The sequence below is a fragment of the Paroedura picta genome, chromosome 18 (genome assembly GCF_049243985.1).
Source record: "Paroedura picta isolate Pp20150507F chromosome 18, Ppicta_v3.0, whole genome shotgun sequence".
NCBI lineage: Eukaryota > Metazoa > Chordata > Lepidosauria > Squamata > Gekkonidae > Paroedura > Paroedura picta.
This window is the reverse complement of record NC_135386.1, coordinates 16,873,305-16,898,613: the sequence shown is the minus strand read 5'-3', so window position 1 is coordinate 16,898,613 and position 25,309 is coordinate 16,873,305. Positions and strand designations below refer to the sequence as shown.

General features: G+C 53.6%; 1 protein-coding gene across 9 annotated transcripts in view; it reads left to right on the top strand.

The window, feature by feature from the left end:
• CHD2 (chromodomain helicase DNA binding protein 2) overlaps positions 1-23,460 on the top strand; it is a 43,647-nt gene extending 20,187 nt beyond the window's left edge. For all 9 annotated transcript variants that reach the window (XM_077318276.1, XM_077318272.1, XM_077318269.1 and 6 more), the window contains 28 exons: positions 530-705; positions 1,350-1,474; positions 2,103-2,319; positions 3,148-3,237; positions 3,764-3,954; positions 4,540-4,728; positions 5,239-5,401; positions 5,507-5,659; positions 6,793-6,864; positions 7,540-7,689; positions 9,663-9,811; positions 9,900-9,996; positions 10,536-10,628; positions 10,948-11,121; positions 11,324-11,499; positions 12,085-12,126; positions 12,512-12,651; positions 13,402-13,540; positions 14,286-14,436; positions 14,927-15,049; positions 15,389-15,517; positions 16,610-16,747; positions 17,507-17,641; positions 17,838-18,016; positions 18,253-18,352; positions 18,816-19,026; positions 20,142-20,391; positions 20,713-23,460. In XM_077318276.1, coding sequence (XP_077174391.1) covers positions 530-705; positions 1,350-1,474; positions 2,103-2,319; positions 3,148-3,237; positions 3,764-3,954; positions 4,540-4,728; positions 5,239-5,401; positions 5,507-5,659; positions 6,793-6,864; positions 7,540-7,689; positions 9,663-9,811; positions 9,900-9,996; positions 10,536-10,628; positions 10,948-11,121; positions 11,324-11,499; positions 12,085-12,126; positions 12,512-12,651; positions 13,402-13,540; positions 14,286-14,436; positions 14,927-15,049; positions 15,389-15,517; positions 16,610-16,747; positions 17,507-17,641; positions 17,838-18,016; positions 18,253-18,352; positions 18,816-19,026; positions 20,142-20,391; positions 20,713-21,046 — 4,286 coding nt within the window. In that variant the 3' untranslated portion in view covers positions 21,047-23,460. The remainder of the gene's footprint in view (positions 1-529; positions 706-1,349; positions 1,475-2,102; positions 2,320-3,147; positions 3,238-3,763; positions 3,955-4,539; positions 4,729-5,238; positions 5,402-5,506; positions 5,660-6,792; positions 6,865-7,539; positions 7,690-9,662; positions 9,812-9,899; positions 9,997-10,535; positions 10,629-10,947; positions 11,122-11,323; positions 11,500-12,084; positions 12,127-12,511; positions 12,652-13,401; positions 13,541-14,285; positions 14,437-14,926; positions 15,050-15,388; positions 15,518-16,609; positions 16,748-17,506; positions 17,642-17,837; positions 18,017-18,252; positions 18,353-18,815; positions 19,027-20,141; positions 20,392-20,712) is intronic.
• The last annotated feature ends 1,849 nt before the right edge of the window (positions 23,461-25,309 follow it).

Here is a 25,309-nt window from a genome sequence, read left to right as displayed (position 1 = left end):
TCAAGTCCGGCAGTGCCTGACAGCGATGAGCTTTGAACAATGAAGAAATTCTGTATTTGTGGACCTCCCTGAATTAGATCAAGAGTCACTCTAGGTTGAGGTGAACAGGATAGAGGTCTTGGTCCTGATTCCTGAGGTCTTTTCACTGCAGCTTGCTGGGAAATAGCCCATGGCCTTGTGCTCTCAAAGCATGTACCTGCTGCTGTACTGGCGCATGGTTGGATGTTGCATTTTTCTTGCTCTTAGCAGCGATCATTTGCAGCTGGATTTTCTGGGCGGGGGAGTCCAGCTGCGATCGGCTGCTCCATCCGCACCCGGGACATCTTGCCCGCAGTGCAAAACCGAACTGCGAAAGCGAATTGTGAACTGCCATTGTTAAATGTCATGTAATAGACAGCAAAATTCGGATGTAGCCCTAGGCGTCTTGTGCCCGGCGTTTGTGGAATGCTGCGTTTCTGGGAAGCATCCGGGAAATTTTGTGCTAGGCTTGTAACGCCCTGACCGCCTTTCCCCCCTTCCCCCTTTGCAGCCCACAGCCGCAAATCCACCTCCAACGAGCCGGAATACCTGTGCAAGTGGATGGGGCTCCCCTACGCCGATTGCAGCTGGGAAGACGCGGCCCTGATCGGCAAGAAGTTCCAGCACTGCATCGACGGCTTCAACAGCAGGAACAACTCCAAAACCATGCCCACTCGGGACTGCAAGGTCCGGCTGCTCCCACACTCTCGCCTGGTTTTGGGGAGGCGGGAATACCGTCACTGGGCAATCGGGAGGGAGGAGAAAAACGATGATGAAACACATTCAATAAAAACAATAATAAAATTACGATAAGATACAATTGAAAAACCCACCCCCTTTGTGCCCTCTGCTAGCTATCCCAGACTGGAAAGGGCGTCAAATAGAGGGAAGAGGAGATGGAGGGAGGCCCATAAAACTTGAGAGCACCCAAGTCTCAACCATAGGCTTGGTGGAAGAGTGCCGTTTCCCTGTGGAACTCTGACAGCGCCTTAGGCCCGTCTCTCAGCTGGGCCCTCATTCCACCAGGTTGCAGCCTCAGCTGAAAAGCCCCCGGCTCTGGTCAAGACCAGGCGCCCGTCCTTGAGGCTAAGGATCACCAGGAAATTGGTGTTTGCAGGGGACATGTAGGGTGACAATTGCTCCATATTATTATCAAATAAGGACCATATGCCACCTTGACAAAACCCAGTCCCTATCATTTTTTTCCTCTGCTGAGCGGGACACATCCCGAAAAGAACAGACCTGCTCCAGATTTTGGCAAAGCGGGCCTCAAGGGGTTGACCGGCGCCCAGTCGTGGCTGAGCCAACGTGAGGGGGTTTTGCCGTTCCAGGTGCTGAAGCAAAGGCCCCGGTTTGTTGCCCTGAAGAAGCAGCCCTCGTATATCGGTGGGGAGAATTTGGAGCTCCGGGATTACCAGCTGGAAGGCCTCAACTGGCTGTCGCACTCCTGGTGCAAGTAGGTGAAGGAAAGGCTGCCTTGCCTGGGGATGGGGGAGGTGGCGTGACTCGAACTCAGTACAAAGCATAGATTCTCCGAGTGTTGGGCTGGTTTTGTGCTGGTGGAAACAGCTTGGCCGGCATCCCCCAGCGGTGCTTGGCTACACGGTTTTATTGCATGGATCTGTTCCTATGCATTTTAGTGTCGTCTCCCTCAGTTTGCCAGCTCTGGGTTAGGAAATTCTGGAAAAACCTTCCTGCCCCTTTCCCCCCAGTGCAGCCCACTGGTCTCTACAGATTGCTGCTCCCAGGATCAGCCAATGAAAACAATAGCTGGGATATTCTACCGGGCAAAAAAGGGAGAATATTTTTGCAGAGCCGTAATTTGCTTGTACAGTTCCTTGTCCCAAGTTGGGAGGAGGGGCTCAGATGGCTTTAAAAAGAATTCAACAGATTCACTGATCAGTATTGCAGCCCTGAAGGCTGAAAGGAGACTCCATGTTCAGAGGCAGTGTACCCCTGGATGCCAAAGTCTGTAGGCTTCCTGGAGGCATCTGGCTAGCCGTTATTAGAACTGGGATTCTGGGTGCAAGAGGGCCCCGGCCCCGACCCACGAGCGCTTTTCTTACAACTGTCCCCCTTTCCAGGAACAACAGCGTGATCCTCGCCGACGAAATGGGCTTGGGAAAAACCATCCAGACCATCTCGTTCCTCTCCTGCCTTTTCCACCAGCATCAGCTCTACGGCCCCTTTCTGATCGTGGTGCCCTTGTCCACCCTGACCTCGTGGCAGAGGGAGTTCGAAATCTGGGCCCCCGAGATCAACGTGGTGGTCTACATCGGAGACCAGATGAGCCGGAACACGGTGCGTTGTCCCGAACTGGGAAGGCGGGGTCACCTGGCCACACGGGGTGGAGTTTAACGCCCGGCCCCTGGGGGTGCGTGGCACAGGGTAGAACAAATTTTCAGAATGTTGAGGAGCCCTGGAAGTGATGTCAGCTGACCACGCCCCGGAAGTGACATCACTACCCACATCCTTGCTCCCTCTCCCTGCCTTTACTACTACCATGGCGGCTCTGCCTCATGTAGGCCCGAAAGAAGAATTGGAGCTAGGAAGACAGCAGGGTAGCAAAGAAAAGACAGGAAAGAACAAAATGGATCTCTGTGGAAATGCGAACGAGGAAACGTCTTTCTTGCTTCGAGTTCTTATTTCTTTGCCTTGTAGAAGAAGACGGCAGTGACGCCAAAACATTTTGCGTTCACTGCAAGCAAAATAACTAAGAACTTTGAGCACGCCAGAAAATGTTTTCTTTATGCGGGTTAATATAGCTCCAGTTTTTCTTTGCTGTCTTGATGGTGTTGCTGCATCTCCCCCAGTTTGCCACACGCAGTGTGTTTCACAGCTTCTTAGTTTATTAATTTAAAAAAAAATGGTATTTGATTTTACTTTCCCCCTAGTAAGCCTCAAGTGGGTTTTCTGGAGAGGCACCAGGAAAAGTGGGAAGGATTGTAAACCCCTTGGAGAGTCCACCGGGCAGTGAAAAGCAGGGTGCAAAAGCCAACTCTTCTTCTAACGAAAATGGCCAAGTAGAGGCGTTCAGGCTTTGTTTCCAAATACTCAGATAACGCAGTCGCGACAGGTTCTGGCCTGTGCGATAAAATGTGTGGATGTTATCTGTCCATTTTCCCACAGATTCGTGAATACGAATGGGTCCACTCCCAGACCAAACGGCTGAAGTTCAACGTGCTCATCACGACGTATGAGATTCTCCTGAAAGACAAGGTTTGTGGTTGGCCAGGCATGCAGCTCTCCTCTCCTAACGGCTGTCCGGGTCCCCGTTTCATGTCTGCACGAAAATATCAGGCGTCCATCCTTGACTTAGCAGCTGGGAGTATTCCCAGCAATGTTGATGCCCCTCTGGGGTTAGTTTACTATCTGGGGCTAGTTTACTAAGTTGCCCTTTGGCAGTTGCTGACATTTTTGGAGGGTCCTTTGGGATGCCGGACAAGAATCCCTCGACTAGTAAAGTCAGGTAGCCTCCAACCAGGTTAGCTTGCTTTCCTCGTCCCCGTCTTCCTTAAAACAGATGGGCAGTGGGGAAGTGATGGCGTACGGTGGCCTGTTTGGACCACCGTGGAATCCTTTGCCCTACAGAGAGGTCGAGCCTACCCCGACCTGACCCGTGCACTGAGCATGTGCAAAGGATTTCTTGCCAGAAAAGTTGGCAGCTGCCTGTGAAGGCAACAAGGTTGGACCCCATGCTAGGGTACGGCATCTCTCAGTGGCGCGTCTCCTGTTCTGGCTTCAGGCTGTCCTGGGAAGCATCAACTGGGCCTTCCTGGGGGTGGACGAAGCGCATCGCTTGAAGAACGATGACTCCCTGCTGTACAAGACGTTGATCGACTTCAAGTCCAACCACCGGCTGCTCATCACGGGGACGCCCCTGCAGAATTCCTTGAAAGAGCTCTGGTCTCTGCTGCAATTTATCATGCCCGAGAAGTAAGCTTCCTTGCGGGTTTGTTTGCGACGGAGGTTGGGTTGCCGGACCCCCCAGTCTGAGTGGGGGTCCCCAGCTTTCAGGCCACAACACCCCCCCCCAAAAAAGGGAAGAATGCCTACATGGCCTGGAAGTGGCATAGGCATGTTGGGGAGGGGGTGACGCTCTGGCTTTTGGGCAAACTCTATAGTTAGAAGCTAATTTTACCATAGAGCCAGAGTGCCGTTCTGGCACCAAAAGCCAGTACCAAAAGCCAGAGTGCCGTTCCCTGACATGCCTATTTCACTTCTGGATCACGTAGGCACTTTGTTTACACTCCGCGTTTCTCTCCAAGGGGAGCCCAAAGTGACTTACGTCATTCCCCTCTCCGTGTTATCCTCACATCAACCTTGCGAGGTTGGTTAGGCTGAGGGTGAGCGTTTGGCCCCAGATCACCCAGCAAGCCTCTAGGGCATGCTGAAGATTCAAATCTGGATCCTACAGATCCTAGTCTAGCAGTCTGACCCCTACACCGCACCAAACGGGGTGGCAGAGCATTGCGTTCTGAGCTTGTCTACTCCTGACCCTGCTTCCTCCTTGGCCGTCAGGTTTGAGTCCTGGGAAGATTTTGAAGACGACCATGGGAAAGGGCGGGAGAACGGCTACCAGAGCCTCCACAAAGTCCTGGAGCCCTTCCTCCTGCGCCGGGTCAAGAAGGATGTGGAGAAATCTCTCCCTGCCAAGGTGGAACAGATCCTGCGCGTGGAGATGTCTGCCCTGCAGAAACAGTATTACAAGTAAGTGCCTGGAACTGGGTTTCTTTTTTTTTCGGGTGGTGGTGAAGTAGCTGTTCCCTGAGTTTGTGCTCAAACTACCCCATTCATGGATGGCGCCTGGGCATCCAACCATTCCCCCAAGGAGTCTGCCCGCTGTATCTCTGTATGATTTGCTGCGCTAGCCCCTTGGTCCTCCATATCAGCCTCCGTCTCTGCATTCACGGTGATGGGAGCATCTAGTTAGCAGCTTCATCCACCCTCCAAGGAGGGAGGCTGCCTGTCACATCTTCGCATTAGTTTTTTCAAAACGTTATCCGAGTCCAAGAGCACAGGGGTAGTCAACCTGTGGTCCTCCAGATGTCCATGGACTACAATTCCCATGAGCCCCATAAGGGAATGCTGGCAGGGGCTCGTGGGAATTGTAGTCCATGGACATCTGGAGGGCCGCAGTTTGACTACCCCTGCCATAGCACTTTTTAGGCCAGCAAATCGCTGGAGGCTGGTTTCTAGCTGGCCTTGCTTTGCCCACAGGTGGATCCTGACCCGGAATTACAAGGCCCTTTCGAAGGGCACCCGGGGCAGCACGTCCGGCTTTCTCAACATCGTCATGGAGCTGAAGAAGTGTTGCAACCACTGCTACCTCATCAAGGCCCCTGAGGACAACGAGCGGGAGAACAGCCAGGAGATGCTCTTGGTGGGTCACGGATTGTGGGGCCTTCCTGGGGGCCCTGTGAAACCCGGTTCCGGGAGGTTCCGGGAGGGGAAGCCGTGCCGGAAATGACGGTCGCCTCTCCTTCAGTCTCTGATCCGGAGCAGCGGGAAGCTCATCCTCTTGGACAAGCTGCTGACCAGGCTGCGGGAGAGAGGGAACCGGGTCCTCATCTTCTCCCAGATGGTGCGGATGCTGGACATCCTGGCTGAATACCTGGCCATCAAGCACTACCCTTTCCAGGTGAGGACGGGAGTGGCACTCCTGTTTCGATCCTCTGAGGAGCTCCATCATCTGCCTAATGATAGAGTTTGGCTAAAGGCAGGCATGGAGGATGTGGAATGTCACGGCATGGCTCTTAGAAGCCAAGCAGGGCCGGTGCTTGGAAGGAAGGCCACCAAGGAAGGCTCTGCAGAAGAAGGCCGTGGTCAACCACCTCTGCTTCTCACTTGGCTTGGACGCCCTTTGTTGGAGTCACCATAAGTCCTGGGTGGGAGACCACCAAGGAAAGCTCTGCAGAGGAAGGCAATGGCCAACCATCTTTGCTTCTCACTTGCCTTGAAACACCCTTGCTGGGGTCACCCTCAGTTGGCAGCTAAGCAGGGCTGGTGCTTGGAGGGGAGGCCAGACAGAGGTGGTGGGTCCTCACCTGTTCCTGTGTACCAAGCTTGGACTGTCTTGGTGGTCTCCCATCCCAGTGCTAACCAGGGCAGACTCGGCTTAACGTCCATGCTCTGATGAGCCATCCAGGTCAGGACCAAAGACATACAGAGGAGGCTGGCCATTAACCACCTCTGAGTAGATTTTCCTGGTGGTCCCCCATTCAAAGACTAACCAAGGCTGACCCCGCTTAGCTTTTGTGCTCTAACAAGCTCAGGCTAGAATGGGCTATTTGGGCTGCTAAGTCTATATCAGGGGTAGTCAACCTGTGGTCCTCCAGAGGTCCATGGACTACAATTCCCATGAGCCCCTGCCAGCATTCGCTGGCAGGGGCTCATGGGAATTGTAGTCCACGGACCTCTGGAGGACCACAGGTTGACTACCCCTGGTTTATATGGTCCCTTTTGAAAGGAAACGCCTCCAGTTCTTCAGTTGTCCCGTCCTCCTTCCTGGCACCCGGACTGTAACGGGAGCTGCGTAGTCACCTGGTGCATGGAGACGCTGCCCAGGCTGTGTTCCCTGGCAGCAGCAGGGTTATTTTTAATCGGCTTGTTATTTTTAAAGTACTGACTTGCCCCGAGCTATCCGGGGGCGGGGGGTGGGGGACTGGAGTGGCCGGTGAAGCAGGAGCACCTGGGGTTCCGGGGTGGGGGGCAACGGTCTTGCACAGGGGGGGTGGGCTTGCGCGTGTCTTAGCTACGCTCTCCCTTCCGCAGCGCTTGGACGGCTCCATACGAGGCGAGATCCGGAAGCAGGCGTTGGATCACTTCAATGCCGACGGCTCGGAGGTACGGGGTCCGGCTGTGGAAGGCCGGTGGGGAGGGAGCGGCCTCGGGGGAGAGGGCAGGCGCGAGGGGAGGCCCCTCTGAAATTGCTTTTGGGGCCGGAGGGCTTGAGGCCTAGAGCAGGAGAACAGGGACGAGAAACTCCCTCCGCTTGGTCCTTCGTTCACTGGTGGCCTGGCATCCGGCCACTTTGGGGGCATCAGGCACGTCCCGTCCGTGGGATGAGCGCCCTGCTTGTGTAAATTATTTATGGTGGAACTGGAACTCGGCACTCGAAAAATGAGACGGAGGAAGGTCCTTCTCCCGGCTCTCACACAGTGGCCCACAGCTGCTGGCACAGAACCCCCCTTGCCAGGAATGCCCGCCAGGCAAGTGCAATCCTAAGCCTTGGAAGTTTGTGGAAGAGCAGAGTTCGAATCCAGCGGCGCCTTTAAGACCACCAGAGTTTCATTTGAGATATAAGCCACTTCCTCTAGTCTGGGGATCCAGTGTCACTCCAGGAGATCTCCAGCTCCTCCCTGAAGGTTGGCGACTGTGCAGCCAAGATCAGGCATGCCCCAATTCCGGTATCCCGAGTAGAAGGTCTCGGGGTGAGGTTTGTGTCTCTGTCTTGCGTCACTGATCCACCTCCTGCTTCCGTGGCATGACTGACCTGCAACCTTTCCCTCCCACGCTCAGGATTTCTGCTTCCTGCTCTCCACGCGGGCCGGAGGCCTGGGGATCAATCTGGCCTCCGCGGACACGGTGGTGATCTTCGACTCGGATTGGAACCCCCAGAATGACTTGCAGGCCCAAGCACGGGCTCACCGGATCGGGCAGAAGAAGCAGGTGAGGAGAGCCAACTCGGTCTCCTCGTCAGTGCACCATTTGCGTTGGAGGATGCTCCCCACATGGACACCCCTCTGAAGCATCGTCTAGCTGTGCCTTTAGGCCTGTTGCATTTTGATTCTGGGAAAGGGGGACAGGCCTGAAGCTTATTGAAGCAGATCTCTGGGACCAAGTTTTATTTATTTAATTTATTTACTTTGTTTATCTATGCCCACCTTCCTGCCCAGTCGGGAATCAGTGGGGCTGACGTAATTCTCCCTTCCTCCATTTTTATTATCCTCACAAGGTCCGTGGGAGGAACTGACTGGCAGAGCGGGGATTTGAACTCGAGTCTCCCAGATCTCACGTTGACGGTAGCAGGTCAACATGACCAATTAGGGTCGTCTCACGATAAACGTTTTAACAAATTTTAAAAATATTTTTAAAATCAACTCCCACCGTCCAGGGCTGTCCAGAAACCCTAGGACAGGGGTAGTCAAACTGTGGCCCTCCAGATGTCCATGGACTACAATTCCCATGAGCCCCTGCCAGCATTCGCTGGCAGGGGCTCATGGGAATTGTAGTCCATGGACATCTGGAGGGCCACAGTTTGACTACCCCTGCCCTAGGGCTTCATGAAACCCTGGTTGAGAAAATCTGCCGTAATGTTTTATTATTTCCTTCCTAACGTTTTAAAAACATGGTTAACCTCCTTGAGCCAGCAGGGACAGGGCGCTATTTAAATAAAATATTTATTTATGGCGTGAGTCGCGATTTGAACCCGGGTCTCCCCCGGTCCTAACCACGGCATCACACGGGCTCCCCCCCCCCCCGTTGTGAGATGCTGGTTGGTCATTGGGTTGCTGGGCAACCCCCAATAAACAGAGGCCAGGGTTCCGATCATCGGTTAGTCTCCGAGCGGGAGTGTCGGGGAAGCTGTTGGAGTCGGATGCTCAGGAGATTATTTAGAAAGCAAATTGGAAAATGGAGGAAGGGGAGCAGAAAAAGGTAGGTGGGGGAGGGAAGGGTGTGGGGAAGACGCTTAATTATGCCAGCAAACCTTTGGTGGTTGTCACCCGGGACTAGGGTCCGGGTGACCCAGGTTTGATATCCTGGTCTGCCATGGAAACGTGCTGGGTGCCTTTGACCTAGTCACCCACTCTTAGCCGATCCTACCCTGCAGGGTTGTTGTGGAGGCAAAATGCAGGGAAGGAGAAGCACGCGAGCTGCTTTAGGTCCCCTTTCAAGGAGAAAGGCAGGGGCGTGGATGTAAACGAGAAGTAAAATTTAGAGCACGCCATCGATTTTTTTCTAAAGTTGTAGTATCCGAGAAGGATTTTGAAAGAGAAGAAGGTGGGAGGGAGAGGAAGGAAGGGGGAGGGGCTGATGTCACTGCAGGGGCAAGACAGGAAGCAGAAAAGGAGATCCCCTCCCTCCCCACCCACGAGATTTTGGGGGCCCACCACTCGCTCTATTCCGCCTTGGGTGGAATTTTGGATTTGGGGCTTACAATAATAGACCAGATTCTCTGAGGCTGAGTTAGAACTTCCTTCTTTGCCTTCAAAGTTTGAGTGTTGTGGACGGAAAACAGCCCTGTAGGGTGTCCCTCTGAAGCAGGGGTAGTCAAACTGTGATTTGCTGGCCTCAAAAGTGCTATGGCGGGGGTGGTCAACCTGTGGTCCTCCAGATGTCCATGGACTACAATTCCCATGAGCCCCTGCCAGCATTCGCTGGCAGGGGCTCCTGGGAATTGTAGTCCATGGACATCTGGAGGGCCGCAGTTTGACTACCCCTGCTCTGAAGAATCCACTTGCAGGGTAGCTCTGTGGCTGAGACCTTTCTTCCAGCGTTGAAGGTTCAAAAGATCTCCCACAGCTAGGAAAGATCTCGTTCTGAGGCCTTGGAGAGCCGTTGGCCGGTTAGAGCGACATGCTTTGTCAACGAACGGAAAGATACATAAGTTCCTGAGCTTCATTTCCACTCCTTCTCGACAGGTGAATATCTACCGGTTGGTGACCAAGGGGACGGTGGAAGAGGAGATCATCGAGAGAGCCAAGAAGAAGATGGTGTTGGACCATCTAGTGATACAGCGCATGGACACCACAGGCCGGACTGTCTTGGACAACAGCTCCGGACGCTCCAAGTAAGAAGAGCGACCGGGGGACGCTGGGAGGCTCCCTCATTTAGAGCAACTCTATGAGACAAAACCCTTCCTGCTTTTGTCATTGCAGCTCAAACCCTTTCAACAAGGAGGAGCTGACGGCCATCTTGAAGTTTGGTGCCGAAGACCTCTTCAAGGAAGTGGAAGGGGAAGAATCAGAGCCGCAGGTGGGCCTTTCCTGAAGCCGACCACAAAGAACTTCCCAAAATCTGTATTCTGCTTTTCTGACTGATTGGGGGAACCACAGCAGATAACCATTAAAAACAGTATCAGAGTCACGGTTAAGAGTGGCGGCCTCTTACCTGGTGAACTGGGCTTGATTCCCCACTCCTCCTGCAAGTTCAGCTCTGGGGGACATGGGCCAGGCACAGTTCTCTCGGAGCTCTCTCAGCCTCACTTCTAAACAGGGTATCTGTCATGGGGAGAGGAAGGGAAGGAGATTGTAGGCTGTTTTGACACTGTTTTGGGGAGTGGGAAGCGAGGTACGAAAAAACAGCTCCTCTTCAGTTTTCAGAAGTTTGGGGGGACACCACACACACACACACACACACACACACACACATACCTGGCTTCTGGTCCAGTAGCTGTGAAGCATATCGCCTCTTCTCCTGAGTTCTCTCTGGCACAGACGGGAAATGGATTACTACAGATTTCTGCCCCATCATCCCTTTTTGGTGACGTTTGACCTCACGTCTTGTGCTTTCAGGAAATGGACATTGACGAAATCTTGCGCATGGCTGAAACACACGAGAACGAAGTGTCCACAAGTGCCACGGATGAGCTTCTCTCACAGTTCAAGGTATCGCCCTGGGGAGAGGGGGGGGGTTATATTTCTCTCCAAGCAGACCAGGGAAAGGGAGCAGTCATTAAGGGCCTGATCTTAGAGTCGCGGCTATCCCAGCTGGCTTTTAAAACAGCTTTGAGAGAAATACAGTGAGGATAATTGACTTGGTTGATGTTTGTTGTGAAAGCTCAGGGGAGGAGGCATGATATAGCCCAAATTTAGAAGAAAAGCAGCCCCTCTTTGAAGATAAGAAAGCCCCTGGATGGAGTGGCTATAAACAGGGTTGCTTTTTCAGTGGGCAACCCCCAAACTGAGGGATTTTTTTTCCTTCCAGGTGGCCAATTTCTCAACGATGGAGGAGGAAGAAGGGGAGCTGGAAGAGAGATCCCAGAAGGACTGGGACGAGATCATCCCGGAGGCGCAGCGGAAGAAGGTGGAGGAGGAGGAGCGGCAAAAGGAACTGGAGGAGATCTACATGCTCCCCAGAATCCGCAGCTCCGCTAAAAAGGTACGGCCAGGATCGTGCGCACGCGCTGCGGTGCCACGGATATCCCGGAAAAGTACCAAATGTGCAGATTCAGCTTCCCCAGGAAAGCCCTCCCGCTCCCCGACCCCAAAAACCGTGGCATCTTGATGGCCTTCCCGGAACAATCGGGAGACATTGAGGATTCCGTTAGCTCTTCTGACGTTGACCCCTCTCCTCCCTCCAGGCTCAGGCAAACGAGAGCGATTCAGACGTTGAGATGAAGAGGAAGCTGCAGAGATCCTCGGCCTCCGAGAGCGAGACGGAGGATTCAGATGATGACAAGAGGCCCAAACGCCGGGGGAGGCCCCGGAGCGTCCGGAAGGACATGGTGGAAGGGTTCACGGACACCGAAATCAGGAGGTTGGTGGAGACGGCGGGCAGGGCCATAATTTAGTATGGATTGATTTATCCCACGTTCTCAGGCAGGTTTCTGTCTTCCTTTCCCCCTTATGCTTTCTGCTTGGGCAGGGGTGGCCAAACGGTGGCTCTCCCGATGCCTGGGGACTACAATTACCATGAGCCCCTGCGGGGCTCATGGTAATTGTAGTCCCCGGGCATCGGGAGAGCCGCTGTTTGGCCACCCCTGTTTCCAGGGCAAGGCTAAGATGCAGTAAATGAAAGCAATAAAATTAACAAAAACCGTGGAACATGAGAAGTGCAGCAAAGAGGTCAAAGCAACCAAAAATGACCCTGAAAATGTAGCTTTGACGTCACAGTAGGAAAAGGGGTTGGGGGAACCAGCAAGCAAGGAAATGCGTCAACCTGGCACTAGCTAGACACGAATTCTAGCATTCAAAGAGGGTGATCTTGGCTTGGAGTGCCAGCAAGGAATCGGTCCCATTCGCTCGAAGTGATTTTTGCCCGGGCCGTGAGAATTTTGCTTCGGCCTGGTCAGGCTGGGATGCGGATCTCACCTGGCCGTTGTTTTGTTTTTCATCCCCTCAGGTTTATCAAGGCCTATAAGAAGTTCGGAGTCCCCCTGGAACGGTACGTGCCGTTAGATTTATTCCCCCCGAGAACCAGTCGGGTGACTTGCTTTGTTTTCTGAAGTCTGCGTTTCTTGACAGGCAGATGGTTGCGAGTTAAATGTGTCTGTAGTTTGGAGACAATTCACGTTGGGAGGCTGGAAGTCTCTCTGTAGCAAGGGGAGCAAAGAGCCAGAGATGTTTATAGTTGGCTGGAGTTTCTTTTGACCCACGGAGACCGTTCCCACAGTCAGACCATACAAAAGAAATAATGACAGAGAGTTAGAGATGTCACTCTTTCTTTTGAGGCAGATTCTGCGACCCGGGACTGAAATGGTGCCCTTTCGGAGGGTGTTAAGGGCCTGTTTTCTTGTGTGCTGTCCCCATTCCCCCGTCCGCCTCCTCAGGCTGGAGTGTATCGCTCGAGACGCAGAGCTGGTGGACAAGTCGGTGGCCGACCTGAAGCGCTTGGGAGACCTTCTTCACAACAGCTGCATTTCGGCCATGCAAGAGTACGAGGAGCAGATGAAGGAGAACCCGACGGAAGGTGAGGCCCAGCGGAGGGGGTTGGAGGCGGTTTGGGGGTGCTAAGGGTGTCATGGCGCAGACCTGGGGTCCCCAACCTCTTTGAGCCTGTGAGTACCTTTGAGACGCAACATGGCGTCCTGTGGGAAGCCGGACCAGTCATAAAATGACTGCCGCAAGAGGCAGAAGCAGCCACAAAATGAAGATCTGAAGATCTTTGTGCTGCAGTAGCAGCTGATGCCAAAGTAACATTAAAAAAAGAAATCTGTACAGTCTGTTAGATAGCCTTGCTGGATAAAGACTCTTGCGCACTTTCTAAAGACCGAGGGCTCCAGGAAAAGCGTTGTCGGGCGCTGGGGCACCAGGGGCATCGTAATGGCAACTTCGGTTACCAGCTTTCTCCTGGCCACTCGTGGGAGATGTAGGTTTGCCAGGCCCTGTTATAGAAACCCCTGGAGATTTGGGGACAGGGCCTGGGGAGGACAAAGACCTCGTGAGGTACACTGCCGTAGAATCGCCCCCTCCAAAGCATCCTCTTTCTCCAGGGGGACTGATCTCTGCAGTCTGGAGAGGAGCGGTCATTCTGGGGGATCCCCAGGCCCCGCCTGGAGACTGGCATCCCTGGTGGCAATCCCTGGGGTAAACACCACAGGCAGGACCGCTTGGAAACCCTGGCCTACAAGACACACGTTCGGATCCTGCACCGGGGTTTGCTGGAATGGATGTGCCTGTAACATGCTCTCTGTGTGTTTTTGTGTGTTCTCCTTTTCAGGCAAGGGGCCGGGGAAGCGGAGGGGCCCCACCATCAAGATCTCCGGGGTCCAGGTGAACGTCAAGGCCATCATCCAACACGAAGAGGAATTTGCGATGCTCCACCAGGCCATCACGGCGGACCTGGAGGAGAGGAAGAAGTGAGTCGAGGGGGCCTTGGAAACGGGCACGACAGAGGGGAGAAACAGACTCACGCAGAGACACACACACAGTTTGAATTGCCTTAACGCTGGGCTGCCTGGTGGAATGAGCTCCCAAGCGACATTGGGGTCCCTGTCAGAACAATCCAGGTTCTGCAGGGCCTGTAAGACGGAGCTCTTCCGCCAGGCCTGTGGTTGAGGCCAGCTAGGTAGATAAAGAGCTAGATAAAAGCTATAGCAGAATTGGCCCTCCCTCCTGACCCTTCTGTCCTCTTTTTTCTCCCCTTCCCCCCTAACATCTGCTGGCTACAACCTGACTTTAATAATCAAAATGGATGCAGCAGCATTAAATTGGGTTCCATATAATTTAAACCAGGTTTTTATCTCATGTACTACTGCTTTACTGACTGTGTAAACCGGCCCAAGATGGGGGTAACCAAGAGGGAGGGAGGGAGGGAATTTTAAGAAGTGCCAGGGCCACCTTTGCATCTTGGTGCACTGCATATTGTGTAAGCAATTCCTGGGGAGAAACTAGAGGCAGGGAAGCAGGAATTGGGGAGAAGAAGAAAAATCATCGAGTTGGAACGAGCCATGCAGGCCAGCTAGTCCCACCCCCTGCTCAATGCAGCCCACCCACTCACCCACCCACCTGTCCTTTCCATTCTGCTGTGGAAGGAAACCGAGGACGGGACCGCCAGGTAAGAGCGTCCTTCACAGCAGCTCTGCTCTTGGATCGCTTCCTCAGGTTCTGCCTCTCCTGCCGCGCCAAGGCGGCCCATTTCGACGTCGAGTGGGGTGTGGAGGACGACGCCCGCTTGCTCCTGGGCGTCTACGAGCACGGCTACGGGAACTGGGAGTTGGTCAAGTTGGACCCGGAGCTCAAATTAGCAGACAAGGTACAAAAATGACCACCCCGCGCCATTTCCCCCTTCCAGCAGCATCCCGTCCCCTGGCCAAACAACACAGAAACCCAGAGAGATTTTGCCCCTCTGCCTTGTTGAAATCAGTGCTGCTAATAATTAAGCCTGGCGTCGTGGTTAAGAGCAGCAGCTTCTAATCCGGTGAGCTGGGTTTGATTCCCCGCTCCTCCTCCACATGCAGTCAGCTGGGTGTCCTTGGGCTAGTCACAGTCCTGATAGCACTTTTCTCACAGAGCAGTCCTGTCAAAAGCTCTCTCTGCTGGGGGGAGAGGAAAGGGAAAGCAATTGGAAGGGCAGTGAAAAGCAGGGCCTGATCCGTTCAAAGAAGCTGCCCGTGTGCTCTCACCACAGTGCCAGGAAAAAGAAAAGGGACCAGCTGTGCCCGCTCTGCACGCCCTCGGTGTGGCCGTCTGATCGGAGCCAGGCTAATGGCCGGCGTGCCTTTCTCTATTTGCTTTCCTCCTAGATTTTACCTGGCGAGCCGGACAAGAAACCGCAGGGGAAGCAGCTCCAGGCCCGCGTAGACTATTTGCTGAAATTGCTCAAGAAGGACCTGGAGAAGAAGGAGGGCGTGAAGGAAACGGAAGAGGTCAGTGATGCCAAGCGGAGACGGTGCAGGTCCTCTGGCATGGGGCTCAGGGAGGGTAGCGTCCGTACAGAGAGATGTCCCCCAATGAGAGAGGGGCCTAGAGGTCTGGACTCGGCTCAGGGGGTCAGTTTGGGCCACCCACTCTGCCAGGGGCGACCTCAGGCCCACTGGTTTGGAGTTCAGAGAGAGGGGCGGGCAGGAGTCCCAGCAATCACAGGGCGGGCCAGGGGAGAGGGTGGTCTGGGGGGCTTCTTGTGCTCTTGCACTGGAGGCTGTGAATCGTACCGTCTCACGGGTCTCGTTTCCTGTCTCCCTAACCGGATTGCCTTCGTGCCGTAGAGCAAACTGAAGAAGAGGAAGCCGCGTGTCCGGAAAGAGAACAAATCGCCCAAGGGGAAGGACGAACACGGGAACGAAGTGTCTTCCCCCCGGCACTCGGACAACCCTTCCGAAGAGGGTGAGGTCAAGGTAGGTCACCTTAGCAGGCCTGCTGGGATGTGCGGCTGCTCGGCAGGGAGGCCAGCCTCCAGGTGGGGCCTGGGGATCCCCCGGAATTGCAGCCATCTCCAGACTAAAGAGATCAGTTCCCCCCTGGAGAAAAGGGCTGCCGCTTTGCAGGGTGGGCTCCAGAGCGTTATAGGAAGGCCGAAAGAAATGCCTCTGCAAATAACGGCTTGAGGTATACTAATTTCAGCAAATGCTGCGCCCCAAAGTCTTTTGCTCCAGTTTATTGCTCGAGGTGTTCCCAGGGAAAGCAAGGCGATTGCTTCTGTCAAGATGACTTTTCTCCATTGATCATTCATACAAAGCAAAGTTTTTCGGGCACTCAAAAAGAGCTTTCCAAAATACGCGAAAAAGTTTCATTCATAGCCAAGTCTGCATTTATCCCTCAGGCGTCTGTGACTGAATTTCAGAGTCCAAATGAACACGGATTTTCTCTCCCCTGGCCTGAAAACCATATCGGCCTGTGTGTGTGGGTGAGAGAGAGAGAAGCCACGTTCTTTAATTGTTTGAAGCAGTTCTCCCTTGGGGGCTGTTTCAAGTGGCTTCTTTTAGCCCATAGCTCTTTCCCAAGGGATTTCTTGTCTAATCTGCTCCGTCCCCAGAGAATCAGGGGTGTTTGCAATTTGTTTTTAAGGCGGGGACCACCTGCCATCTCAAGCCCCACTGGGCAAGGGCCTTGCCCATTTTCTGGAAACATGGGGCAGGTGGCCCATTGGAGAGTGGTGCTCAGGAAAGCCCCAAGGGGTGTGTCAAAGAGCCACATGAGGCCGTTCAGCTGGTGAACATCACTAAACCTCAGTGCATTAAAGTGGCTCAATTTGAACTCGGAAACAAAAGGGCAGCTGGCGTTGTCGTTTTAAAGTTGTCAAGATGTGTTCCCGGGAACACACAAGGTGTGTGTGTGTGGGGGGGCGTTGTGAACCAGCAGGAATAGTTTCCAGATAGTCTCCGAGGGCAGCCCCCACGCGGAGGATGCCGCAGTAGTCCAGCTGCGAGCGTGCGGAAGCATGAAAGGGCATGGCTGCGTTGACGCTGATCCTTCCCCCTTCTCGCCAGGAGGACGGTTTGGACGGGAGCCCCTTGAAAAAGAAGCAGAAGAAGAAAGAGAATAAAGAAAACAAAGAGAAGCAGTCGGCAAGCCGGAAAGAAAAGGAAGGGGAGAAAGAGAAAAAGAAGACGAAAGACAAGAATAAGGTACCGGAGGCCTGCGGTGGAGACCTTGGTGTCCCTAACTCGGGGCTGAGTCACACATTGTCCCGCATTTCACCCCCCTCCCCAGAAACACGCCTTTCTGAATTTGGTATATCCTGAGGTAAAATGAGTCTAGGAGACTTACCAATATGGACTCTCCTATTTCTGCAGCACAGCTGAGACCTCTGGCCTCATTTCCTCCTTCCTGGCATGAGGTCATTTATTTATGGATCATGTGGCACGTATATCGTACCACATAGATGTTATGGTTCATAGCCAAAGACCATTACAATATACATACTATGTACACATAGACAGTTAAAATCACTATCTGATAAAATAGTATGAACCAAGGTACGGAACTAAATCAGTTCCCAGTTAAGCACTGAACACTAAAAGATTTATACCTTAGCTGGGCTAAGTTGGGCTTGAATTTTCCTTGCAGCCCATGCAAACCATGAGATGTTATAGAAAAGCCACTTTATTGGTTGTCAGTGTAAAAAAAACATCCTGGGAGAAATCGGCTTGAATTGTCCCGATTTTCATGGCTTCCAGTCGTTCCGCTCCACATTTGCTAGCCACGGAGAGAGGCGAGATGCCTCCGCCAACGTCAAAGACGTCGGATGGTGTCTTTTTGCAGCCCCGAGGGCCAGATCCTCGGGAACAGAAGGGCTTGGGTTTTTCCGAGGACCCCACTGCGATTCTCTTGCAGTCATCTCACCCAGCCCCAGCCCAGCCCAACTCACATTGTTATTTCTGCAGGCGAAAGGCGGGGAGGCCAAGGGCAGCGGCAAAGGGAAAAGAGTCCAGGGGCCCGTCCACATCACCGCGGGGAGCGAGCCTGTCCCAATTGGGGAGGACGAAGACGACGACTTGGACCAGGAAACGTTCAGCATTGTAAGTTCTCTTATAAATCAGCGGGTAACAAATCCCCCCCTGAATTCCCTCCCCAGCAGTGAGCCTGCTCAGCGACGGCAGGCTTTAAAATCCACTTGCTGTTTTTGCTTTGGGGGCTGGCATGGTAGATGAGTGGTCAGGAGGGGGTGGGGAAAGCCCCGTCCCACCCTCTCCTTCTGCTCCCCCCTCTCCTTAGTGCAAAGAGCGGATGCGGCCCGTCAAGAAGGCCTTGAAGCAGCTGGACAAGCCGGACAAAGGGCTGACCGTCCAGGAGCAGCTGGAGCACACCCGGAGCTGCTTGCTCAAGATCGGCGACCGCATCTCCGAGTGCCTGAAAGCCTATTCCGACCAGGAACTCATTAAGCTGTGGAGAAGGTAAGACTGCCCACCCCCACGCTCCACCCTAGCCCGTGGCCTCCTGGGAAACGTCCCAGGGCAGAGCTCTGCGGGTGGGACTGTGTGATTCTGCGTTCATGGCTATTGACCTGTTGGTTTATTTTGACATTTGTATTGCACCCTTCCCCGAATCTGGAGAGCTGAGTTAGAGAGGATGTTCCAGACTTGTTCCCCTCTCCTGTGAAGGCATCTCTCTACTCTTTACCTCCTTCCAGAAACCTGTGGATCTTTGTGTCCAAGTTCACGGAATTTGACGCCAGGAAGCTGCACAAGCTGTATAAGATGGCCCACAAGAAACGGTCCCAAGAAGAGGAGGTGAGCTTGGAAACTGGGATGGGAGGGGACTGGGATTGGCAAAGGAGAGGGGGAGTGACGGTCCAGAAGTTGTCATGAGGCTAGGAAGAATTATTTCACCGCGAATAAGGACCAATCGATTACTGTTTTCTTCGGAGATGTCTGGCTTCTTTCTCTCCCAGTAACTAATTTGGGAGGGGAGAGGACAGAACTGGATAGTTAGACTTTTGGAAGATGGCTTTTTATTACTGCAGCCTCCTTACAGAGCCTTTCTCAGGTCTTTTACCATTGAGAAATGAGAAACCCCAGAAGCGGCACCAGGGTGCAGAACATGGTTGGGAAGCAGAGCTGTGGACACACCCCCACCTTGGCCCCTCCCCTTCCAACCCCTCCAGGCCCAACACTGGCCATTTTTAAGTGTCCAATCAAATTCACAGCTAACTTTTCTCCTCTCCCCCTTGCTTCCAACCCGGTCCGGCTGCAGCAGGAGCAAAGGAAGAAAGAAGAGGCCACGGGAGGGAAGAAGCTCTTCCGACCGGAGCCTTCTGGCTCCGGCCGCGATGCCATGATTCCCCAGATGCCCCATGGTCCTCATCCTCAGAAGCTCCACCCACCTCCCTCCCACCACGCCCAGATGCATGGGCACCCGAGGGACAATTACAGCCACCCGAATAAGAGGCACTTCAGTAACGCAGGTATGGGAGTGTCAGGGGATGCACTTCATTTGTTTGTTTGTTCACGGTTCATTGACCAGCAGGAAAAGTGAAAGAAAAGAGGCAGATGGCTGAAGACTTTCAGTTAGAGCATGACCAAATATAGTGGAAGACAAACTTATACAAAGTCTTCGCATTACTCCAGTCAGGGATCGCCACACCTTGATGGCTGTATAAAAAATACCTGGGCTACGCTATAAGGAATAGTGGTGTCCTTATCCTCAGTTTAAAAAATTACTAAAAAGTCATCGGGGCATCCGGGACACCTGCTCAGCCCAGCTCGAAGCAAACTGTGACGAAGATTGCGATAAAATTTACAGCGTGGAGTGGCTTTAGTGTCACTGGATCTATGAGGTCCAAGCTGAGCCTCCGTGGGTAAACGTTGGGCCTTCCCATTGAGCAAAGCCAATGGGAAAGCGTTAAAGCCATCCCTAGAGGAGGCCAATGGAAATATAGAGAAGGTTTTTGGGAGCCCACTGCAACTGGCTTGTGAAGCTTCACCGGAGGGGTTTCTGCCTGTGCCTCTTCTCTCTGACGCAGGCGGCCCTTACAGATTGGCGCTGCTGCTTTTAGTTCGATTGAATTTCTTTACAGCGCAGCTCTCTTGCTGAAGCTCAGGGCAGATTTTGGTAGGTAGGAAGCCTTTCAATCAGACCGTGTAAGAGAGCCACTAAGAAAACGAGCAAATACAGTGTAGGGCAGACCCTCATGTAATGCCCAAGCAGGTGGCAGAGATGGAAGGACAAGGCAGGGAAAACAAAAGACAACAATTCAAACGGGGAGCATAAAACACCCAAGAGGAAGTAGTAGAATGACAGAGCGGGCAAACGGTGTGAGCAAACAAACCCGCCGAAGGCATGCCATCCCATAATGACTAGTTGGCTTGCGAGACAATGTAGGAAAAACATCTGCGAGCCATTCGAACCGAAGGGGTAGGATACCCAATAACACTGAAACGGAGCTAGAATTATACAATTGGAGAACCGATGCGAGCCAAGCAAAAGGAACTGTCATAAGGCGTGGCGTATCGTAATGGGGGTGCCGGGGGGTAATCTCGAGTCCAGTGGCTACCCCGCTTGTCCCCTCCTCTCGTGCAGACCGGGGCGAGTGGCCGAGGGACCGCAAATTCAACTACGGCGGCAACGCCAGCCAGATGTGGGGCGTCGAGCGGCACCACCCGTACGAGCAGCAGTGGTACAAGGAGCACCACTACGGGGACAGACGGCTGCGCGGGGAGCCCCACCGCAGCTCAGGGAACTACCGGCTGAACAACATGTCCCGCAAGCGGCCCTACGAGCCCTACAACAGCGACCGAGACCACCGAGGGCACCGGGATTATTACGAGAGGTAAGCGTCTGCCCCCGCAAGGGCCTCGGCCGGCCAGTGGGCATGTTTAGTGGTTGAAAGGCCCCCTCCCGGGAGGCTGTGTCCCCCTCTTGCCTCTCAGGGGAACCAAAGTCTTGCTCGGGTGCAACATAGATTCAAGAGGGTTGCCCTGTTGGGAGGATATATGGCCTGGCTTCCCCTCCCAATCTCCTAAAGTGCGTTCGTATGCTCTTCTGGTGACCCTATAAGTGGCCGTTGGGCAGCCCAAGCTGAAAGTGATGGGTGAGGGGGGCTGGTTCTCCTACCGTACTTAACGCTTTTCCCGTGCTTGTTTCCACCCAGACACCACCATGATTCCAAGCGGCGGCGGTCCGATGAGTTCCGGGCCCCGAATTACCACCCGCAGGACTTCAGGCGGATGTCTGACCACCGGGTGCCCATCGGGTACCACGGCCAGGGCCCCTCGGATCATTACCGGTCCTTCCACCCAGACAAAGCGGCCGATTACAAGCAGATGCTCCCCCTCCCGCACTCCCAAGTCTCGGACCCTCGCTCCCCTCCGGCGCAGAAGTCCCCCCACGACGCCAAGTCGCCCCTGGACCACCGGTCGCCCCTGGAGAGGTCTTTAGAGCAGAAGAACACTCCGGATTATAACTGGAGCGCCCGGAAAACATAGAGGGCAGGGGAGGAGAGGAGAGGAGCGAGATCCACACTGGCTCCGAGGAAAACGGCACCTGTGGGCTTACCAGACTCCGACCGGGAGACTCCAAACAGGCCGCCGTGGGGCTGGGCTTTGCGTCTGAAGAAGGATCAAAAGAGCCGGCCATGGTTCAGGACTTGGGAATTGAAGTCCTGATCTCTCCTCCCGTATTCCTGCGGGGCAAACAGCGGGAGTTGCTTTCCTCACACCCTGGGGAAAGGGCGGGCCCACTGGGGGGTTTCTCCCCCCCCCCAAACGCTAGATTGAAGGGACTCTCCTGTGAACGCCGGAGACTTTTGCAGCCGTGGCTTCAATGCAGGTGGGACAGGAGTCCTGCGAATTTGGAGTTAGGATTCGGGGTGAGCGTGCGGGGCGGAGGGGGGGGATGTGGACTGTGGCCTCAGAGGCTCAACCTGTGAATTAGGGGCTGGGGGGAGGGGGGAATGGGCGAGGAAGCCTGAACTGGGGGCAATGGCCCGTCACAACCAATCCTGAGTATTACCGTGCGCCTTGGAGAAGAAGGCCATCCCTGGAATAACCGGCGCCAAAAAGAGTAGTGTGAATGCCTCACCTTACAGACGTCTCATTCGACTTCCAGCCTCTCCGTTCCTCGTGCCATTTTCATGTTACGATGCAGTGTACACGGCGGGAGGTCCCGATAAACGGCAGAGAGGAGGCCCCACATGTGGGCTAAAGCCACTGCTCTGGATGAGAGGCAGGACTGGGCACTGGAGCGCAGCTCCGTGGGGAAGCTTCGGCGGTTGCGGACAGAGGTTCTCGTGCCCCCGATTCCCTCCCCGCATTTGCACTTGACGGCAGCTGTAAGGTTGACCCAGATGTGTGACACAGAGAAAGTTTCTCAGCAGAGAAAGCACCGATCGGTCCCCCAAGCAGAGCCCGGATTGCTAAGGCAGACCTGGAAGTGTTTCAAGATGGCCGTGGGAGCACAGGCGCCCTCCAGAGGGGACGGTAGGGCACTGCAAAAAGGGGGAGTGGCTTGGCTCACAAGCAGAGCAGACTCCTCAACCCGTCAGGCGAAAGCCCGTGGCGAATGCTCCGCCCATCAGCGACCACTGGGAAAACATCACACACGTCTGCTCAGGAGGATCTCCGTCGGCTCTCGTATCGAATCTGCGTGCCGTTTCAGAGTGTTCCATCCGCCCGTCTCCCAAGCGCGGGACGAGCAGGAAGCCAAGACGATGTGTATTAATGTGAGAGGGGACATTCCTTCAACTTGTGTTTTAAACCTGGCTCCCGCTCCCTACCTGCAGGTGCCGGCTTGTCTTTTCCTAAAAAAGGAACAGTCAGCAGCCCGAAACAAACCCCAGAATCAGTGTTTTGCTTCCTGGGTGGCACCGCTTGGTAACGCTGCGGCTGGGCGAATTCCCAAAGTGTTAATTCAAATCCCCTGAGTCTCTCTAAGAGGGCTCAGCCCGGGGGAGAGGCTGGGGACTCTCGTATGGTCCGTAATCCCAATAAGCTACAAGAGTAGGAATAAAACACTATAGGGTCCACTTATTTTCAGACCGGGTGGCCAGCAAACAATGTGAATGAATCCTAAACGTTTCTCCCCTTCCCGAAATGCCACTGTCTTCATGAAGGATTTTTCTGTGCCATAACGTCGTCGCTAGCAACGGGGTTTTTGCGTGGGATTCTGCGCGTGTTTAAGGGACACCCCAGTATTACAGAGAAAAGCTCCGCTAACCTGGAGCTTGGGTTGCATTTCAATCCAGTGGCTCCACAGTTATGGATGGGCTGGAGAGAAAGGTATTCTTCGAAGGAAGAAAGAAGGGGGGGGTAGGTATTTCACAGCCTTCACAGCCCACCGGACACATTTGGAGATTCTTTTTGGAGATTTGGAGATGGGGCGATCAGCAAGGGCGTAAAGTTAACCTGTGACTTTCCTGAACGTTTGCACTCAATGGGGGGAGGGTTTGTCCTGAGAGGACCAGTTTAAGGGAAACCCAGTATCCGAACTGGAAGAGCGTTGGTGGACAGCGAGAGAGGGGCTGCGCGCTTTTAAAAATAGGTGGCTAGACCCCCATCGCACGGTATGCCGATTTTGCCACGCCTCCATCCACCCCCCCCCTTCCAGCCCTTAATTGCTTGCAGTTTTGCAAGCAAAACCAGCCTGCTCTTTATTTCTCACTTCCCTTCCACACAGGGTGTCAAGCGCTCTGCTCGGGAGCCAGGTAAACATTTGCTGTAGAATGGACAGACGCTGAATTGGTGTCCCTTTTGGCTGCATTACGAATGGGTTCTTTGTTGGGGGGGCGGAATGGCCACGACCCACTTCCGTGGCCCGTTCGGGCCCATCCTTTGCAGCGTCTCCAGTAATCAGGAGAACGAAAGGGCCTTTCCTTGCAAGGTTATGGACTTCCGGGAGGGGGGGGAAAGGAAACTGTTGACTTAAGAGGTGGGAGGAAAAAGAAAAACACAAAGCAGTAATTAATATTAATTTATATTTGTGAAAAAGACTTGGCCACTGTTCTAGTGATTTCTGATGTAAATACGTTGTTTATAGAAGTCTGTATTAAATTTTCCTACATTGTAAAATGGTTTGATCCTTGTACATTAAAAACGTGACGCGGATGTTTTCACAAAATGTCTGAGGCTCCTTTTATTTGGCCGGCGGAGTGGGGGAGAGAGACCCCAGCCAGGCTCCTCGCGTCAAAAGGCCTTTCCGGGTCTCTTGTCAGGCCAAAGTGAGTTTGGCTGCTCCACAAAGAGCTCAAGCGTCTCTGTGACTCCATCGGATCTTCAGAAGGGAGAGGCAGGGGGGCAGAGCGGGTTAAAGCACCGAGCTGGATGTGGGGAAACCAGAGCCACAAAGTGCAGTGGGTGACCTTGGGCCCATCGCTCCTGCCTGAACCTACTTAACAGGTCAAGGCTGGCAGCCCTGCCTCTGGAGAGCCAGTTTGGTGTAGTGGTTAGGAGTGTGGACTTCTAATCTGGCATGCTGGGTTCGATTCTGCGCTCCCCCAAATGCAACCAGCTGGGTGACCTTGGGCTTGCCACGGCACTGATATAACTGTTCTGACCGAGCAGTGATATCAGTGCTCTCTCAGCCTCACCCACCCCACAGGGTATCTGTTGTGGGGAGAGGAATGGAAGGCGACTGTAAGCTGCTTTGAGCCTCCTTCGGGTAGGGAAAAGCGGCATATAAGAATCAACTCTTCTTCCTGTGAGTCTGTCCATAGCAGTCGAAGAGCGCTGGAGTCCAGGAGCACCTTCAAGGCTAAAAATTGGGGCAAGGTAGGAGGTTTCATGAATTGCTCAGTGCCAAAATGTGCAAGAGGGGATGAGCTTTCTTGAGTTGCAGCTCTGAGCAGTGACTCCCGAAAGCTCCTCTGCCGTCATTTTTCGCCTTGAAGGTGTTCCCGGATTCTTGCTCTTTTCTGCTTCTATGGGCAGGCGAACATGGCCGCCCATCTTGATCTTTCTGCATTTGGTCTTACAGACTAAATGTTGTTCACTTTCAGGGAGCTACCGGTTTCCTGCTCTTTCCCACTGCTACCTCACAGGGTTGTTGTGAGAATTAAACGAGGGAAGGAGGACAGCGTTTTGAGTCCAGGGGCACCCTTGAGGGACCAACCAGGTTTTATCTTCAAGGGGAAAGCGCACATGCATGCTGCTTCTGGTAGATTCAGGTGGTCTGAAGTTGGTAGAGCAAAGTCTGAGTCCAGGGGCACCTTTGAAGCCAAAAAGTTTCCTTTTGGGTATAAACTTCCATGGGCAGGCACTCCTGCCTTGACACACAAACTTATACCCAGAACGAAACACGTTGGACTTAAAAGGTCCCCGCGGACGTAATACCAGTTAAACTCTGGATTTCAGAAGGTTCTCCAATCTGGCATTTATACCATACTGGAAGCTGGCCAGGAGGAACGGGGGAGCTGCACATGAGCTGGGCCGTGAATCTGTTATTGACTGGTCCCCTGTGTGTGAAATTTTGTGTGAAATTCACGGAGTTTTCTGTTTTGTTGGTTTAATGACAAATTGGTCTGTAAAGCAGATCTGTGCGATGCAATTTCAATCAAATCAGAGCATCTCCATTAGTAGGGAGAGATTTCTTTGTAGGGCCTATTGTAGCCTGAAAAGCCCCTCTGCAGCATGTCTTATTGGGGAACGGGACCAAGGTCTGCACCTTTATTGGTGAAGGTTTTTTTGCTGGCTCCAACCCATGGGATGGATTCAAATTCTTTCACACAGCCCACGGTTTGAGAATCACTGAAGTGT